Below are 19,047 nucleotides of genomic sequence, written 5' to 3'. Positions count from 1 at the left end.
GTCGTGTAGTAGTGAGTCGGCAGTTCGATACAACTAAAGCGAGGAGACACTGGAGAAGTTTAGCCGTTTGGAGAAACCGCACAGTGATGCTCCGAGGATCCCCTCTCCTGCTGAATTCTGTCTGACCGCTTTGTGTGCTGTGGACAATTACTACTCGTGGACTACTGTCTGTTGTATTGTGTTGCTGTGTGTTCGTCTTGTCTGTACATATTTGTCGTCTTTGTGTTAGTGTCTTCGTGTTAAATAAACGTCGTCGTTGTTTTTTACTGAGGCCTGCTGATTGTGTTTTCAGATCATACACCAACTACAAGCGAACCCCGATGACTTTAAGGACTAAGTAATTACCTAGTAATGACTTTACGGACTTAGTGGAATACGTAACAATAATATATATATATATATATATATATATATATATATATATATATATATATATATATATATATATATATATATATATATATATATTCGTATAACGTTTTGACCATATTATCTTTTTGACAAGATAACTAGAGTAATTTTTAAAATTCATAAGATTTTTATTGTTTTGTTTAAATATGGACTTCGGATTTAATGCTTCGGTATTGCAAAAACGAAATCATTCTTAATAAAAGATGTTTTTAAATCTTTGAGTCATAGTCTTTTTTTCTATCACAAAGATTTTATTTTAGATAAATGTAGATTTAAAAAAAATTTCATCAGCAGAGTTAATAAAAATTATGGTTATCTTGTGCCAATAAACAGAATCAAACCAAACAATAAAAATGCATAAGAATTTAATGATAGTTACTAACTTGGTAAAAGAAAATGGTTAATATTTTTAAATTAAATTTTTTTTAATTTGTCACTTAATAATAATTATTTTATACAAAAATAAGTTTGAATGCGAATTTTAGTACAGTTTACTCCTAAAGTCAGCCCAATTGCTTCGATTTATTACTGCATTTTTGTGGCTTGACTATGATCATTTTTGTTAAGCAAAAGATGTATGAGGAGTGAATATTAATCGGACATATTTTCAAGCCTTTCTTCTCTGACGAATCTTAAATTGTATCAACTTCAGTACATATTTAACTATTATTTACTTAACCGAATAATATTTGTATTAGAAGATCATTACATTTTGCAAATAAATATCTACATCAATTCAGATTTCTAGTTCAATAACCTTTTTTAATCCATCAGGGATTCGCTGACCAAGTCTACAGAGCAAGAAGGAAAGAAATTGCAGATATTGCATTTCATTACAAACAGTAAGTAACGTCCTCTTGTCTTTTTTCCCCCATTAAGTATACACGAGAATCATTCGCTTGTGAATAATAATTTCATTATCTTATCATAAATATAAGAGCAACGAGATTGCTTTCCTTTCAACAGCTAGTGAATTTTGACTTTCGAGAAAGAGTTTCATATTCAAATATACGTTCTACAAACGAATATTTGTGTACATGTTACTTCTATGGAACCAACATGATAATGTAGAGTAAGATATCATCACTATACCTAGTTACAAGATCTGTCCTCAGTAATTCCAGCAATATATATAAAAAAAAATTCAGAACATAAATTTTACTTTTGAAATGTAAAGTAAAATTTGATATCTGGGAATCCATAAAATTCCAAGGCGTTTTTCGACAAAGTATGCAACGATTAATATTTTACAGAACTCAGTTAATTCTATAAAATAACGAATGACAAACTACCACAAAGTATGAAATATATGAACGATTCTTTTCCAATATTATTTTTATATTTTTCATTTTCTTTTGAATATTTTGTATAAAAGATTTTAATTGCCTTTTCTTATCATTTTTCCTAAATAATAGAGCGCACTCTTCTATAGCAGACTTCTATAGAGCGAACTCTTTTAAATAAATAAGTTTCTTTTCATATTTTGCATAACAGTATTTATCATTTCATAGAATGCCTAGGAATTCAAATAATTCTCATAGTTCATACTTAGCTTAAAAATGCCTATGAATTCTGCAGAATTCCGGCAATTCGAAAAGTCTTGCCTTGAATATAGAGAGTCTTTAAAAAATTCACCCATATATATGAGTACTTAGCGGATTGTCCACTAAACCAATCGGGAAGAAATTTCAGACATTGTTTTTTGAAGGTACATGCTCGAGATTGTGATGATTTAAAGCAATAGAGCTGTTAAGGTTAGGATTACAGTAAAGAAAAAATAAAAATTTTTGGATGGAAATACTCACATTTTTTCCAGCATAAGCTTAGCAGCGCATTTAAAAAATCATAAAGGGATCAAAATTATGAGTGTTTGAGGAAAATTGGTACGAAATATTTACAGATGGCTACAAAATATTTATTAAGAAACTTATAAATGACTAATATGTTACTAATGATAACACATGCGCAGAGATGGAATTTGATTTTTGGATAGATTTATTGATTTCTTCATGAATAACAATGTCTTTATTTCTACAAATTATAAAGAGAATATCTTTAAAACTTACCAGCCATTTTCTTTATTTTATAGATTTTGGAAAAAAAAAAGATTGTTTCGAAAAAGGTATTTTTTAAATTGCAATATTAAATTATATATAAATACTCCTCTTTTCACTGTAGTGACAGAAAGATAATTCTTGAAGCTATTGTTGCTTTTCAACAAGAAATTAAAAGTCAATACTTTAAAAATCATTAAAAAAAAGCAAAGTTTGTTTAATACTTATAATTATATATCATCAAAGAGATCGCGAATTTCCTGCCATATTTTAGAAATGGTTATGTAAACTTCCATTGATTAGGTATCACTTACAATAACAAATAATATAATAAATTATTTTTTAGAACTCATTGTATTAAAAAAAAGAATGCATGAGTTTTTCATTTCTTATATTTTATTAAATGGGTTATGACAAAGTACCATATTATAATGATACCATGTTATTGTCACGTAGGTACTTGAGTGTGGAACTCAATGACACACACAAGAAGTAGAGCTAAACCAATTTATTAACTGCACTCTGAACACAGTGACTTTTGCTTTTATACTAGCAGGGAAAGTTCCAGAATACTTTTCTGGAGACAGTAAGAAAAGTCCAGAACACTTGTCTGGTAAACTAAAGAAATGTCCAGAATCTTCTGGAACATGAAATAAAGAGAAACATAAAATCAATTAATTAAATATTTACACAAACTGTGCATCGCGGGATACGAACTCACAATCCCTTGAGTATGAGATTTGTTCTATGACCATTCGGCCTTGAGGAGTCGACTGATTCTTTTCAATGCGGCAATATGATATGACATGATATTCTATTAACATAATTTTTTTTTAACTTTGGCTGCACTTGTTTTAAAATTTTGACTGAACTTGCTTTTTTCTTATAAATAAATAAACATAATAATAACTTTTATTCGCTTTGTGAAAAAATTCCGGAGGAAAAGAAACGCGTAAGAATGCAGTAATATTGTAATATATAATTTTTGTGAGAAATCTTTCATAATGTTTTTTATGCTAATTGGTATGGTGTTTAACATACTTTCAAAACATACATGAGTATTTAAAATATTCCGGTTAGAAATATTTAGGCTACTTCTTTATAATAATAAAATCTTTTCTTCCTGATCTTTTTGGATTTACACCAAACCGAAATACAGACATGTGCCCAACTCCATTCTCATCGCAATTACGTTGTTTTTAACCTTCACAATATTTAAGCAGAACTGTATAAGATTTCAAACTTTAAGATACGACACATTGTTTATTGAAGCTTATAAATATTAACTGATTAATTAATTCACTTCAAATATTTGTATTTTACAGTGGCGAGGCAATACCCAGAGTAGAGTACAGAGAAGATGAAATTCGAACATGGTAAGAAATTCTTTTTATATACTGTTCTGTGTTAGATTTTTGATTAATGTATGAGTATTGGATAAAAAGACTTGGCATCATACCGATTCTTTTTAAAATAATATTATTACTGTAAACACAGTTATTTGACTTGTTGCACTATTTCTTCCTAAATCTAAAGATTTTGCTAAAATACTGAAAGATGTAGTGCACCATTAGCTATTTCTACTTCTATTCAAATGCAATACTGGAGCACGAGTTATCATTTTTCTATCATAAAAATGAATTCCGAGCAGAAGTTTGTACCGAAATGTGCATTGACATAGAAAAAATAGATAACATTAACTTTATTGACTTCAGCTGTTGGTTTGGCCATTTAAAACGAGTCACAATATCTGCTCTCAGATATTGAATCTGATAAAAGGCAGGAAAGGGAAGTTATAAAATCATCTTTTCGCATTTCAATAAAAAAACTATAATCTGAGAGAGAAAGTTTAAACAAAAAAAATTCTTCGTTTTAAAAAGCTTATATAATAAACTGTCGAACGTTGATATAGCCAAATCAGTCAAGAGCAAATTTTAAAAAAAAATGTAAATTTGGAAAAATATTTTACTTTTTTAAAAAAATTGAGCGATATTTTTGTGATTTTATTTAAGTATGTGTTACGCAGAAGGAAATGTTACGTAACAATTTCAAAATAATAATTTTTTTTTCCGAAAAATTATTTATTGAGAAAACTTAGCCTAGAATAATAAATATAAGTATTTTTTTCTATTTGTCCAAATTTTTGGCTCGTCCCCTCCCATAAAGATCTGATTCCGGAAATGCTGTTCTACAATTTCAGATGGATGTTGATGGTCGATTTAAAAAAAAAAAAAATGATGAAAATTAAAATTGACGTTTGTTAATATTTTGTCATTATTAAGTTGGAACTCATTTACTAATGTTCACCACTCAAACTAAAAAAAGGAATTGAAATATCTTTCTAAATTTAAGTTTTTCTCAAAATTTATTCCTGCCTTATTTAATTAATATAAATTCTAATATTAAACTTAACGTTCAATGACTCACTGTGCAGGCCTTTTTAATACCATAACTTCTCTATTTAAATTTTTTCTCAAATGAATAACCTTTTATTTAAACATGACACTTTTTTATAGCTTTCTCACCCCTTCTCATTTTTTTCTGATTTTATATCCAGAAGCAAATACAGTGTACTCAACAATTAAATTAAAAAATTTGCTGCCATATTTTTTCCCCAAATTTGTACATTTTTTATGACAATGAAATTTGGTCCATACATTGTAGAGAATTTCTGACCCTGTTTGCATAATGGCATCTCTTATTGTCATTTGGAAGATTAGAGTTCATTGGTATCAAACGCCAATGTTTTTTCTTTCATGTTGGAAGTTTATCATGAGATGAATGCTATATTCAGGAACCAGACAATCTGTATCTGGTCAAGTATTCACCTCATGGCAAGCGTCCTGGTATTAGGAGTAAGTCAACTAACTGACTCTCCGACCCACCACGAAGGCACACGGATTTAAATCATATGGCTGAATGACCGGATGCCGCAACAGCAACACTGGCGGGAACTGTGGTTGAGTCCTAAGAGCCATCACCGGGCCACGGTACAACCCTCCCCGAAGGAAGTACGTCCTGTCATCGATGGGAGGAGTCAGATCCCCCACTTATTTGTTGACCCTACAGGGTGGCGAGATCCAACCACCATTCCGGAAGCATCTCATCCTCATTTCGAGGTGCCCCCCCCCCGAGGGACCGGTATTAGGAGTGAAAAGAAAATCCTCATTTTGAAATTAAATAACTCGACAACAACGATGGATAGAAGAATGAAACCAGATGCATGTTTATTTTGAAAGCAATTATCTTCAGAAATTTCAATAATAATTAAGAATGATACTATTTCAGGTAAAAATATAAAATAAACTATAGAAATACTGAAAATTTTATCTTGAAATTATAGAACATAGTGCAAGACAAAGACGTGACAGAAACTGCGGAAAAGAACTTGGTCGAGGTGTTTGATGACGTGGACCAATTTTGTAACGAATACTGCTTACAGTTGAAACATTTTATAAATGAATATATAATAATATTCCAGAGCCTTGAAAGAGTCAACTTAACAATTTAGCACAGATATTTATTTTGCTTTTGTTTAAGCTACAGTTTAACTTTTGAGTGTGGTTAACGATATTTCGCAAATATATTTTCCTTTTAAGAAATTTATTCAATGACAGAAAAATTGCCAATTTCATTTAATATTATATTTTTTATTCTTAGGGGCGTAGTTTACAAAAATTTAAAGGCTTATCTTCCAACTCATGCCTGCAAGCAGTACCTCGAAGTGTTTTCGATTTTGGAGAAAGAATGTGGTTATCGACCTGACAACATTCCACAGCTGGAAGATGTATCCAAATTTTTGAAAAGTAAGTTGACAATATTCTAAATGTCATGAAGATATTTTGAAACTGCATTTGCTCGTAATTCAGCTGAATAACTTTATTTAATATCTTGAAAAAAATCTTTATTTTTCCCCTTGTAATAGTATTACCATATTTATTAAAACGCTTAAATTATGGAATATAACTGATTTGCCTACACATAACTTTTCAGTTTGGATTTTTAAAGCACTTTTCGGACTTTATCTGGTAAGATTGAGAGAGAAACTCACTCGATAAGATAGTGATATTTTGCTTTAAACATTTTAAATACAATACGAGGATAAATTAATAATGAGAACAAAGGAAGAAGATCAAAACACAGAATGTCTCGAATATTTACAAACTTTGAAGTATATAAAATAGAACATAGAGTTGCAAACTCAAAAAAACGACCGTGATAGAGGGCGGCTCTTTATGAATGAATGGGGGAAAATGAAAAAGTGTTCCAACTTATATGTATAATACAGATTTAATGAAATACAAATTTGCAAAATTACGACGAAGAGATATAAAAATCTTGACATCTGTTAATGTAAATATTATATTGCGAAACAAAATCAGAAGAGCTAGTATAAATGCTAGAAAGTATTTCAGATGGGCAATACTGGGACTACATAGTTGCTTTCATTTCCCTAGAGATAGAAACGGAGATACTGTTGATTGGCTGCCATGCAGGATTTGGAATTTTTTTTTATCCCTTCAGTATGTAATCTTTGTCTTGTGATTTTCACAAATAAATTTTTTTGGGTGTAGCTAGATTTTACAAGACCTTGAAAATGAAGCAAACCCTCTTTACAGTTGACGCATTTTTCTCTTACTGTATACTCAGTGTTTTCATATCCTCCTTCATATAAACGGGCGCTGGTGAGTTGCCCATTAGGATGGAACGAAAATGGCTTAAAAAAAACTTTTTTTAAAAATTTTAATTTGGTAATAGAGCGGAAAAGCTGCTTTTTAGGTTCCAAAACAATTTTTAAAAAATTGGTTGCAATATTACATTATCTTAAAGTGCCACAAAAAACTTGAAATTTACAAAAAAATTGGAAAAAATAGAAATTTTAAAAAAGGGCAGGTAAAATTTTTTTCTTAGATTTTAGTTTGGTAATAATGGAGAAACGTTAACTTTTAGATTTAAAAAGAATTTTAAAAAATTCTGGTTGCAATACAAGGATATCTCAAGATGCCACAAAAAACTGAAAGTTTGTAAAAAAAATTGAAAAATAATAAACTTTGATAAAATAGTTTTATGAATTTTTCGTTCATTTAATTTTACACTAGATGATTATAAATGCATATTAAAAGCCTTACAAGTAGAAAAATTATTAATTACAAAGTATAATAATAAGAAAAAAAATTATGTGAAATTTTGCATTTTTTATTTCTGTATCCTTTAATGATTACAAATGTTACAGCTGCAAAATGTTTGTTTCTACTTCACTGCTACATTAAACTTTTTTTTAAATTAAATTTTGGCATATTCACATTCGAGTCAATTTTTGCTCTTATGTATCCTTCTCTTGCGATTGAACCCCAGACATTTTGAGCCGATTCGGCCACCAGTTTCGCAGATCTTTCTACTGCTTGCATGTGACAAGGAAGCCTCAGAAAGTCGATAACCGAGTCTCCTATAGCTTCAGATGCCTCTTGTATATAATCTTTGAGAGAGTCACTGGAAATATGTTTTAGCAAGGGGGGGGGGTTCAGTTACGTCATTTTCAAGCCATGAGATCATGCCGATGTAATCCTTTGCATCGAAATTTATCTTTGGAACTTTAAACTTCCTGACTTTGTCTATACTTTCTGTTTTTGCTTTTAAAACATGTCGTAAATCAAGTTCTCCTTGAATTTTTTATTCATCACTTAGCATGTACAAAAGAATATTTTCTGAAGTAGCAAAATATCTATTTCTTTGATATTCTGGTCTATAACGTTCTTGAGATCGTCGTAGAGATAGCGTGAAAATGAGATAAGGTTAAAAAGAATGTTTAAAACCATAAGTACATGAAAGTCTTAACTTAATATTAAACCACACAGGCACCTGGAAGTTTTATCTCTTCTTGTCTATTTGATGGATGTTGTTGGTTTGCCTTTTTTTTTTTTTTTTTGTAAAGAGCAATGTTGTTCTTTCAGCGTTGCCATTGTCACCAGTAATCATTTCTGATGCACTAGTATTTCTTGTCCGTTCTTGATTAAACTTAACTATTCTCTGTAGTTTTTTTTAAACTTTTCTTGCTTCTTACTTTCTCAAAGCACTTGTGATAGCAATATCAGTATTACCTATAAACATTTTCCAGTTAGAGCGTTGATATTTTAGAACCTTTTATTACATAACTGGCGCTTTTTTTTCTCTTTTATACAAGTCCGGATTATCAATTAAACGTCTAATTTCTTCTCTAAATTCTGTGAATTTGGAATGAAACTTATCTGAACATTTTCTGTTTTTAGAGTTTAATAATTCCTGTATTTAGCATGATAAGTTTTTATCATTTGTAAAATTCTTTTGCTAGAAGCAACGGGAATAGAAGCTCTTAACCATATTTGTTCTGTTATAGGAACTTAAGTGTTAGAAGGACCCTTCTCTGAAGCAATTTTGAAGTTATGTCTAATATAACAGTAGCACTAGATTCGTAAGTAGTGAGTTCCAGCAAATTACTAAATTTCCCAAAAATAGAACACTCCGATATTTTTCTTGTCTTCACTGATTTAGACTGAGCCATTTTTACTAACAGCAAAGCACACAAGCGCGCATATTAACATATCAGTTACGTTGATCAGTTACACAATAGATGTAGCGGAGACACCAACTCAACTGATCTCGGCGAAGCTACTGATTTGAAATCAGCGCCGTCTTTGTCACCAGACGCAGACTAATCTACGCCTTACTTCAATCAACAAACGCTCTGGTGACGGCTCAATGCCATACCTTTGCAAAGTAAAACTGTTTTCATACTTTTATTCATATGATAATGCCTATTTAAAGCTTTTTATTTCATAATAAAGGCAGGAAAAAAATCCTTTAAATGTTGCAAAAAGTTTGATTTTATGAAACTTTAACGTCCTTGCGGTATCTCAAGATGTACTCTAATATTTTTTAATAATTTTTATTTATCTTATCGATATCAGAAGGCAACTTTTCCGCGCTATTACAAATTACAAATCAAAAATTGATTCTTTTCGTTCCACCCTATTGCCCATGACTGACAGTTACAGAAATATCAAGTCATTGGCACTTGAAGCAACTATATATGTATGATCTATATATCTATGTATGTATATATGAAGAATGTATAATCGGACATTTAAATGCAATTTTTAGATTTTATGATTTATGACTATTTTGGGAAAATAAAGTTCAGTATCAGAAGTTCAGTATTTTCCTTCTACCAAAACTAATAATTAAGGAAAATGATTTTCCATAGAATACCAGCATTCTTTTTAGTTTTTCTATATATCAATAGCTTTTCTCCCTTGAAATCAGTTAATTTTTTCGAGTTCAAAAATAGCTGTGGAATTAGATTTCTATAGTTTTTGACATGGCATTCCATGAAAATATATAACTGTTTTAAAATATATCATACTCTTTTCTCTTTATCAGAGTGAATTATCTTATTATAATTCCACTGAAAATAATAACCCGTAGAATGTGTAACAACTGGATTTTAATTTTAGAACGGACTGGATTTCAAGTTCGGCCTGCTGCAGGATTATTGACAGCTCGAGATTTTTTGGCAAGTCTTGCATTTCGTGTTTTTCAGTCGACGCAATATGTTAGACATCCGTCATCTCCTAATCATTCCCCTGAGCCGTAAGTAAAATCTGCCTTATTTATTCATTGGCACGTGAACGTCTAATTTCTAAAGGTAGCACTCGAATCAAACTAAAACTCGAATCAATCACTAAAATTCACTCGAATCAAATTTAAATATTGTCTGTTACTTTTTTTATAAACTGAGAATGTATTTCAGTTACTATTTAGAATTAAACAAAGCTATTTCAATGGCTGAGATTTCGTTCAAATGGCAACTAAATTTTATTTTAGAGTCCTGATAACTTCTGTTTTCATTAATTATTAAAAATAATATATATGTGTGTATGTGTGTAGTGATGAGCTGCAGACCAGCATTTTTGTCTTGAATTCAAATTTGGCACAAACATATTTTGGATAGTGAAGTGATTTTAACTTTTTTTAAATGAATTTAAAGTTTTTATTAATTAAAACTTTAATTAATTGAGTTAAACGTGATTCTGATGTTTTTCTGTGATTATCAAAATATTATTGTAAAAATCTAATTTTACACCATTTTAAAATTTAAAGAATTTTCCTTTTTTTCAATTCCTACTATTAGTTCACACTCTCCCTATATATATATATATATATATATATATATATATATATATATATATATATATATATATATATATATATATATATATATATGTATATATATATATATATAATCTTGTTCAAATTTTCAGTCGTTAATAAAATACTTTTTATTCATCCACTCAAGTTCAAATACATTTTTTTAAACTTGTAGGGGATGATACTTGATGTTAATACAGTTTTTTTCAAATATTAATTAATTAAATTGTCGAGTAATTTCTATTTAGTCTCCAAATTCGATATTCCGTCGCCAAGTCGCCAAGTTTATCGCAAGTTTAATAAAAAGAAACTAAAATATTTTTTTTTTTTGTTGTTGTTGACCTAAGTAGGAATTGACAATTTTTTTATATATATATTACTTGTTGTAGTATCAATTTAGTTATCGCGTGAATTTTTATTGAATTTTAGTAGGTTTTTAAAAGTATTTTTTTACAAATTTTTTCAACAATTAGTTTTATTGTTGCAGTGGAAGTCAAATTCTTTTCATTGTTTTATAAATATTTAATCTTTTGGTTTTTTTTTCCATTATTGAGAGTCGAGGAAGAAAGACCCTGCTTCTACTCTGCTCATTACACGCAGATCTAAAAATGAAATAGCATTATCACAAATGATAATGTGCAAATTGAAATAGATTGCTTGGAGATATTTATCTATTTAATTGCATTTGATGCCATGGGGTTTGACTCCATTAATATACACAATAAGCAGAACAGGTGTAACATTATTAAAAGGCTTTAATGTCTGTTACAAATTGATGATTAAAATACATTGTCATTAACATGAAGTTATTCTTAAGAGATTTGCTTGAAATTAAATATAATAAATATTCCTTAGGGGCTAGTTGGTCGCCAAAGACGGTTAATAATAAAAATTATTTAAATCATGTCAAGAAAAGATTATTTATTTCAATTTCCCCTCAGATCTATTCACAGATTAATTTATTACTAACTCACATACAATATAAATCTCTAAAACTTGTCACAGATTATGTTTAAAGGAAAAGTTTGCGTTCACTCTTGATCGTGTATCACAAGTGAGATGAGAAAAATATAAGATAGTATCTTTTGCTCGCATCTGTTTACTCCCAGCAATCATTATTATTATGTATAAATTATTAGTTTATTCATATTAATAAAGAAATTATTTATTAATGTAATTTTTTTCTGCAGTGATTGTATTCACGAGTTGCTTGGACATATTCCTATGCTAGCTGATCCTACCTTCGCTCAGTTTTCCCAAGAAATCGGTTTGGCCTCGTTGGGCGCCCCTGACGAAGGCATTGAAAAATTTGCCACGGTAAGAAATTATTCCTCATTTATTTAGATTTTAGGCTTTTTGCTTTGTATATTTAAGATTAAAAAATTAATATTGCTGACAAAAAAAAATCGTTATAAATGCCATAAATTAATCATAGTATGATAGAATAATTATGGTATGAAAAATTGCATTTTAAAGGATCCTCTTTTTGCTTGGAATTCTAGCATTTTCAATGCCAGTATATGTATGTAACTTTGGTTAACTGTCATGCCTGTAAAAACTGGTAAAAGAGGTGGTAATATGTATTAAAATAAACTATTTTTTCAGTGTATATATATTTTCTTAAAAATAAAATTTAAAAACATTAGATTTCGCAGTTAAATCACAGTCTATAAAAAAAGTTTAAAAAAATATTTCAGTTTTGAGAATACATTTTTTTTTCAGTGTTGATTCCAAAAATATTCATCTTTTTCTATCATTAGTTTTTCAAAAAAATAATTTTAACTTTTTTGAAAAATAACTCAAAATATGTTACATTTTTATTTTTATTCTATCATATTATGAATACATGCTTTATGTTTATATCCTAACACTGCTATGATATAATGAGTACATGAAAAAGGTGGGAAATCCTTACAGTAGCGTTTTATTTTTTCTCAGTAATTTCTTCTTCTTCTTTTCTTCTGTATAAAATGATGTGAATTATTTCTTTTCAATATCTAGCAATAATTAACTATCATATTGATGTTCCCTCTTCTTTGAAATCGTCTGCCCATTTATCTTGATGAAACCTCGTTCTTCACTTATTGTAACCAAATATTCAGGGAAATAGTCCATTTGCGAATGGTGTAAATGAACTTTTAAGCTAATGCATTATTCGCCATTCTTTTGAAATTTACTAACATCACTTCAACAATAAACTTGTAGTTCGCTTTTCCTTCGTTTCCAAGAAAGTTAATTGCAGCTGTTAGAAATATTTCTAGATTTTTTCTCTCGTTTGTATCCAATTTGAACTAAAAGTTTTATTTTTCTTTATTTTTCTGATGAAGAATGAAATTTTCTTACAAATATTTCTCTCTTTAGCGTTGCTTGAGACAAAAATATTAGAAACCTTCTCCTTCTTTTAGAAATGCGTCGACAAAGTATTTTATACGCGTTCAATGCCTTGTTTTAAATAAAGCGGCGGAAGTAAAACGTTATATAATATTAATCAAATTTTTTCATATATTTTTTGTTTCATATCCATTCAAGTTCATATTATTTTGATGACATTAGCATGAATGATGTTTTTCTTTCAGAAATTCTTTAAAGCCCAGACGTTTTTGAACGCTGCGGCGTTTTTGCATTTCATTTCAGATCACGAAAAATGCTTATTTATTTTTTGTATTTTCATCTTTTAATGTTTATTCTGTTTTTTCTTTCTTATTCATTCTGAAATCAAAATATTTGAATCATAACGTACATTAGAATATTCAACTATTTGGCCATCAAAATATTTGAAACAATCTTTCTGATAGAATATGTGGTCCTAATGCTATTGAAGAAAATACGTAATTGCCAAGCATATAAAAGTAAATTATTTCTGAAAATACCAACATGAATATTCACCAAAGTTTGTGAATGAAAAATTAATATTTTGAAATTACTTTAATGTAAAGACAAAAACGTGAATTCCTAAATATTAGATAAAGCGATATTTTATCGACAGAAATTTGATTCCATCTTATAGAATGCCAAATAATAACAATCGAGATTCTTTAATTGCTATAAATCATAAATCTCTATTAAATTTTCTTTGTTTTTCAAATTTTGAATTATAATGGAGAGAATTAGCTAATCTTCAAACATTACCTGCAAAAAATTAGAAGGAAAAAAAAAAAAAAAAACGGAGGTTTTAGATACAGGTTGTAAAATTTGTTTCTTTATTACAGCTTTATTGGTTTACTGTAGAATTTGGACTTTGCAAACAAAATGGAGAAATTAGGGCTTATGGCGCTGGTTTGTTATCATCTTACGGAGAACTTCAGGTAAGCGCATTATATACCTAAGTTAATTTTAACAAACTTTCAATGACTTTCTTTAGGATCAATCACGAGATCTCGTGATCTTCAAAAATAAGAAATGAAATACAGGAAACGAAAAACTTTACTATGAATATAAGATCACACTATTCCTGTATAAAGTATCTGCACCTACTGTACATAACATACTATCTGTACCAATCTAAGGAGTAGATAAAATGTAGCAAGGTTAAATAAATGCAGTGTGAAAGTATATTAACCCTAGAATGCATGACTTTTTATTTTTTATCCAAAAAATATATGTTTTGAGTAACTGCGTAATATTAGATGAAGGCATTTAAAAAAAGTTTTAAATTATTTTTTTTACGATGCAAAACAAAACATTTTAATAGTATGTTTAATGGTAAAATTATTCATACAACAGCCATCTTGATATTTTTCAGTGTCCAGTTTAAATCGAATATCAGTCTTTTCTACAAATGTTTATCAAAAAGCATTTTCAAACACGGAATTTTTTTTTTCCTTTTGGAACAGTCATGTAAAGCTTATAAATGAAAATAAAAACTTGTAGCCAAATCGCTACATGACGCATTATATGGTTAAGTATATGCAATTATAAAATGTTTTCTGATTTGAAATAATAATAATATATCTAACAGTAAACTGTTTCTAAAAGAATTATTTTTACATAGCTAAAAGCAAGTAACGCATAATGATAGCAACATTAAGATTTTGTTTACATTTTTGAAAAAATAACTCACTGAAATATGACTCACCCCTGAAATATGATTCACTGATAAAAATTTTCTTTTTGTAGGAAATATTAATGATTAGTCTTAATCATTATTTTTTTCCGTATTTTTGAATTTCTTTTTGTAGTGATTCATGCATTATCTTATTAATGTACAGTGAATATTTCTATAGAAGTTTTAGAAAATAGGACCAAAAAAGATTAAAAAAAAGACAAATTCTTTGAAAAAGATTAATTTAGTGGAAATAAGTGTATGGATTAACTTTTTAAATCTTTTATTGCTGACTGATATAAAAAGGCGAAAATGCAACTTTCCAGAAGATTTTTCCCTTCGCAAAGAAAGCATATTTCGGATAGGAAAGAAAAAGAAAAGAAACTCTATTTTCTGCAGCAAATTTCTTGCATTTCACTTCAAGTATAAAAGTGCTAAGAGGTAAATAATGTTTGAGGTTTTATGATTGTAAAAATTTCAAAAAATTAAATAAGTCCGAAATTAAATTTATTTATTGATAGAAATTAAGTGAATGAAGTTTTGCTATACTTAGGAGCCTCTGGATACAACATATACCTTGGATCACTATTTAGCTCAATGTATACACTTAATTCAACATTATTCTGATTTATTATAGTTAAAGGAATTTCTTTTCTTAAATCTCTTGTATTTTGCACAGCATGCTCTTTCCAGTAAACCAGAGCAACGTGTCTTCGACCCTGAGAACGCTGCTGTCCAGCCCTATCAAGACCAGGATTATCAAGATGTTTATTACGTGGCTGAAAGCTTTGATGATGCAAAGCAAAAGTTCAGGTTGTCTTATTTTTTAAATATAGAAATAGTATTTTTTTCGCTAATGTATTCATATAAAATGTTTCACAATTTCTTGCTGAAAATTGATGGAAAAAATTTATTTGTGAGCATATAAAAACATCATTTTGCATTAGCATTTGTGGGAAATGACTAACATTGTGAATTGCGATCAATTTCAAAAATATTATTGCTCAATGATAAATAGTTCACCGTTTTAAAATTTTGAAAACTGTCTTTTTAATGATATCAATTTAATAGTCAAACGAATTTTCTTTATATTTTCACAATATTTTTAATTTTTTAAAAAATTATTAACAATATATTATTGCTATGAATTTCATACCGTTTTCATTGGTTTATGAAATATTTAATCACGTGATTTTCTTCCACTCTTGGAAGTTAAAGAAGAAGAATTCTAATTAATACCTCTATAGTTTATAAGACTAAGAAAAAAAAGTGAAGTTACAATATCGCGAAATTTAGAAGATGCATGAACTGGTAAGTTACGATTTCAGTAGCGCTATAATGTCACGGGAGTGATATCCGTAAAACAACTTCATGTGTACAATAAATTGAACATGCGAAAGACAATTAAAATAAATGACTTTAATATCTTTGACAGTTTTGCGGAATCATAGACATGAAGCTACATCGAAACGATTTAACTGAAATGAAATACAACAAGCATCTCCGGCGAATTAGCTGATTGCTAAAGGAGACTCAATTTAAATCATAGTACTTATTTTAACTAATGAAGGTTATCAGTTAATTTAATTGAGTGTAAATCACAAATTTCACTTAAGAAAAAGAAATTGAGGTACAAATGACATTCTTTAACTATTAAAACATTAATTGAAACATATATAAGAATGCTAATAGATTAAAAAAAATTATGACTTACATATTGAATATCTTCCATGTCTATATGTGTAGCTTGTATCATTCAAACATTCATAAAATTTTGGAATAATCTTTTTTTTATGAATTCAGTATGGCCTATTTTCATTCCGACAGTGATGAAGTTTTAGTCCTAGTGCAGGTAGAACACTTTGATCCATAAAATTGTGCGATATCATATCATATAATTCAATATTCAGTATTGTCATGCAATAATGTGAATATTATTTAATAGCATACATTTTTGTACAATATATGTGTGCTACTAGGCAATAGCACAGAAATATTGTACAATATTAAACAATATTCGAAGTATTGTATGCTACTAATGAATACTGAAGTATTGTATACTATTATTGAAAATAATATAATATCGTACAATATTATGCAATATTGTGAATATTATTTAATAACATACATTTTTGTACAATATATGTGTGCTACTAGGCAGTAGCTCAGAAATATTGTACAATATTAAACAATATTCGAAGTATTGTATGCTACTAATGAATACTGAAGTATTGTATACTATTATTGAAAATAATATAATATCGTACAATATTATGCAATATTGTGAATATTATTTAATAACATACATTTTCGTACAATATATGTGTGCTACTAGGCAGTAGCTCAGAAATATTGTACAATATTAAACAATATTCGAAGTATTGTATGCTACTACTGAATACTGAAGTACTGTATACTATTATTGAAAATAATATAATATCGTACAATATTATGCAATATTGTGAATATTATTTAATAACATACATTTTTGTACAATATATGTGTGCTACTAGGCAGTAGCTCAGAAATATTGTACAATATTAAACAATATTCGAAGTATTGTATGCTACTAATGAATACTGAAGTACTGTATACTATTATTGAAAATAATATAATATCGTACAATATTATGCAATATTGTGAATATTATTTAATAACATACATTTTTGTACAATATATGTGTGCTACTAGGCAGTAGCTCAGAAATATTGTACAATATTAAACAATATTCGAAGTATTGTATGCTACTAATGAATACTGAAGTATTGTATACTATTATTGAAAATAATATAATATCGTACAATATTATGCAATATTGTGAATATTATTTAATAACATACATTTTTGTACAATATATGTGTGCTACTAGGCAATAGCACAGAAATATTGTACAATATTAAACAATATTCGAAGTATTGTATGCTACTACTGAATACTGAAGTATTGTATACTATTATTGAAAATAATATAATATCGTACAATATTATGCAATATTGTGAATATTATTTAATAACATACATTTTTGTACAATATATGTGTGGTAGTAGGCAGTAGCTCAGAAATATTGTACCATATTAAACAATATTCGAAGTATTGTATGCTACTACTGAATACTGAAGTACTGTATACTATTATTGAAAATAATATAATATCGTACAATATTATGCAATATTGTGCAGCATTCTATGGTACATGTGACTAGTAGCTTCGGTTGCTTGTTTTTTAAATGAGGATTTTAGACATATTTAAAATGTGGCGATTCGGCAAAATCTGGAGTTCGAATTTTTTGGCAATAGTTCGCAAGAACTAAAATTGTTAGAATCTATCAATCATTCCACTACTGAATAGAGTTTCTGTAGTTATTTACGTACAATTTACGAACGTAGTTACGCTCAATTTACAATTTTTCAAAATTATGTTTTATAAAACTTTATATTTAAAAGGAAAAGATATCCAAGATTTATTTTATTTGAAGTTTAACTAATTTTGAGAGCAAATAATAAATATTATAACTTTTTGTTCGAAGATTTCATTGATGTTTTTTAATGAACATTTCTTTCAGGAATTACGTTGCTCAACATTTGAAACGGAGTTATGAAGTACGATACGATGCAATGACCCAATCAATTCAGTTGCTGGATTCTGTTGAAAAACTTGAGTCTTTGTCTGCTAGTCTACTCAATGAAGTTGCTCGGCTGGCTAGCGCTATCAAGAAGCTCTCGGAGCAATAAAAAGAATTCTTTTGTTCTTGTTTTTAATGTAGAGCATTCAATGTGTTTAGAAAATAATAGATGTCGTAAATCTAAATGATTCCTGTTATACTGTAAAAGTAGAAGCTTAATTCCTCTGTGTCACTGTTAAATTAGGTTTAACTTACAAGGACATTCTATTGAATAAAAAATTTGAATTGAAAATAGACTGATAAAAATAAAATTTAGCTCCAAAGTATTTTGAAAATAGGCTAAGAAAGAAATTTAATCTTTCACACTGATGTGAATTTTCACTCTGAAATAAGATAAAATGATTATCTTATTGTTTCTGGGCTAATGAATATCATCTTTTCTTGTTTATTTCAGTGTGAAATTATTTTGTGGTTTTTCTTTTTTATCGTCTCGGGCTTTAGATAATCTAAAATCAATATAAGGATTTTAAAAAAACTATTTTTTTTTCTGTAGAGTTAATGCGTAGTATAATCCCTCATAGTAATGCTAGAATTTTAGTATCTTTTCAATCTTAAAGAAATGCTTTATCTTTTTGTTAAAAAAATTATATGTGTATACTGAAATCTATTGCCATTGTAATCAATTATAAATGCATGGGTACTGGAAAAAAGAAAAAAAAATTGATGAAGAATCT

The 19,047-nt window shown here is 28.4% G+C and overlaps 1 protein-coding gene across 1 annotated transcript in view; it reads left to right on the top strand.

Annotated features, from left to right (window-relative positions):
• LOC129963917 (tyrosine 3-monooxygenase-like) overlaps nucleotides 1-18,800 on the top strand; it is a 42,403-nt gene extending 23,603 nt beyond the window's left edge. Inside the window, exons 6-13 of the mRNA XM_056078514.1 lie at nucleotides 1,186-1,253; nucleotides 3,791-3,841; nucleotides 6,126-6,271; nucleotides 9,956-10,091; nucleotides 11,840-11,966; nucleotides 13,859-13,954; nucleotides 15,371-15,504; nucleotides 18,254-18,800. Coding sequence (XP_055934489.1) covers nucleotides 1,186-1,253; nucleotides 3,791-3,841; nucleotides 6,126-6,271; nucleotides 9,956-10,091; nucleotides 11,840-11,966; nucleotides 13,859-13,954; nucleotides 15,371-15,504; nucleotides 18,254-18,422 — 927 coding nt within the window. The 3' untranslated portion in view covers nucleotides 18,423-18,800. The remainder of the gene's footprint in view (nucleotides 1-1,185; nucleotides 1,254-3,790; nucleotides 3,842-6,125; nucleotides 6,272-9,955; nucleotides 10,092-11,839; nucleotides 11,967-13,858; nucleotides 13,955-15,370; nucleotides 15,505-18,253) is intronic.
• The last annotated feature ends 247 nt before the right edge of the window (nucleotides 18,801-19,047 follow it).

The sequence above is a fragment of the Argiope bruennichi genome, chromosome 1 (genome assembly GCF_947563725.1).
Source record: "Argiope bruennichi chromosome 1, qqArgBrue1.1, whole genome shotgun sequence".
Taxonomy (NCBI): domain Eukaryota; kingdom Metazoa; phylum Arthropoda; class Arachnida; order Araneae; family Araneidae; genus Argiope; species Argiope bruennichi.
Note: the sequence above shows the minus strand (reverse complement) of the source record. Positions and strands in the feature narration are given on the sequence as shown.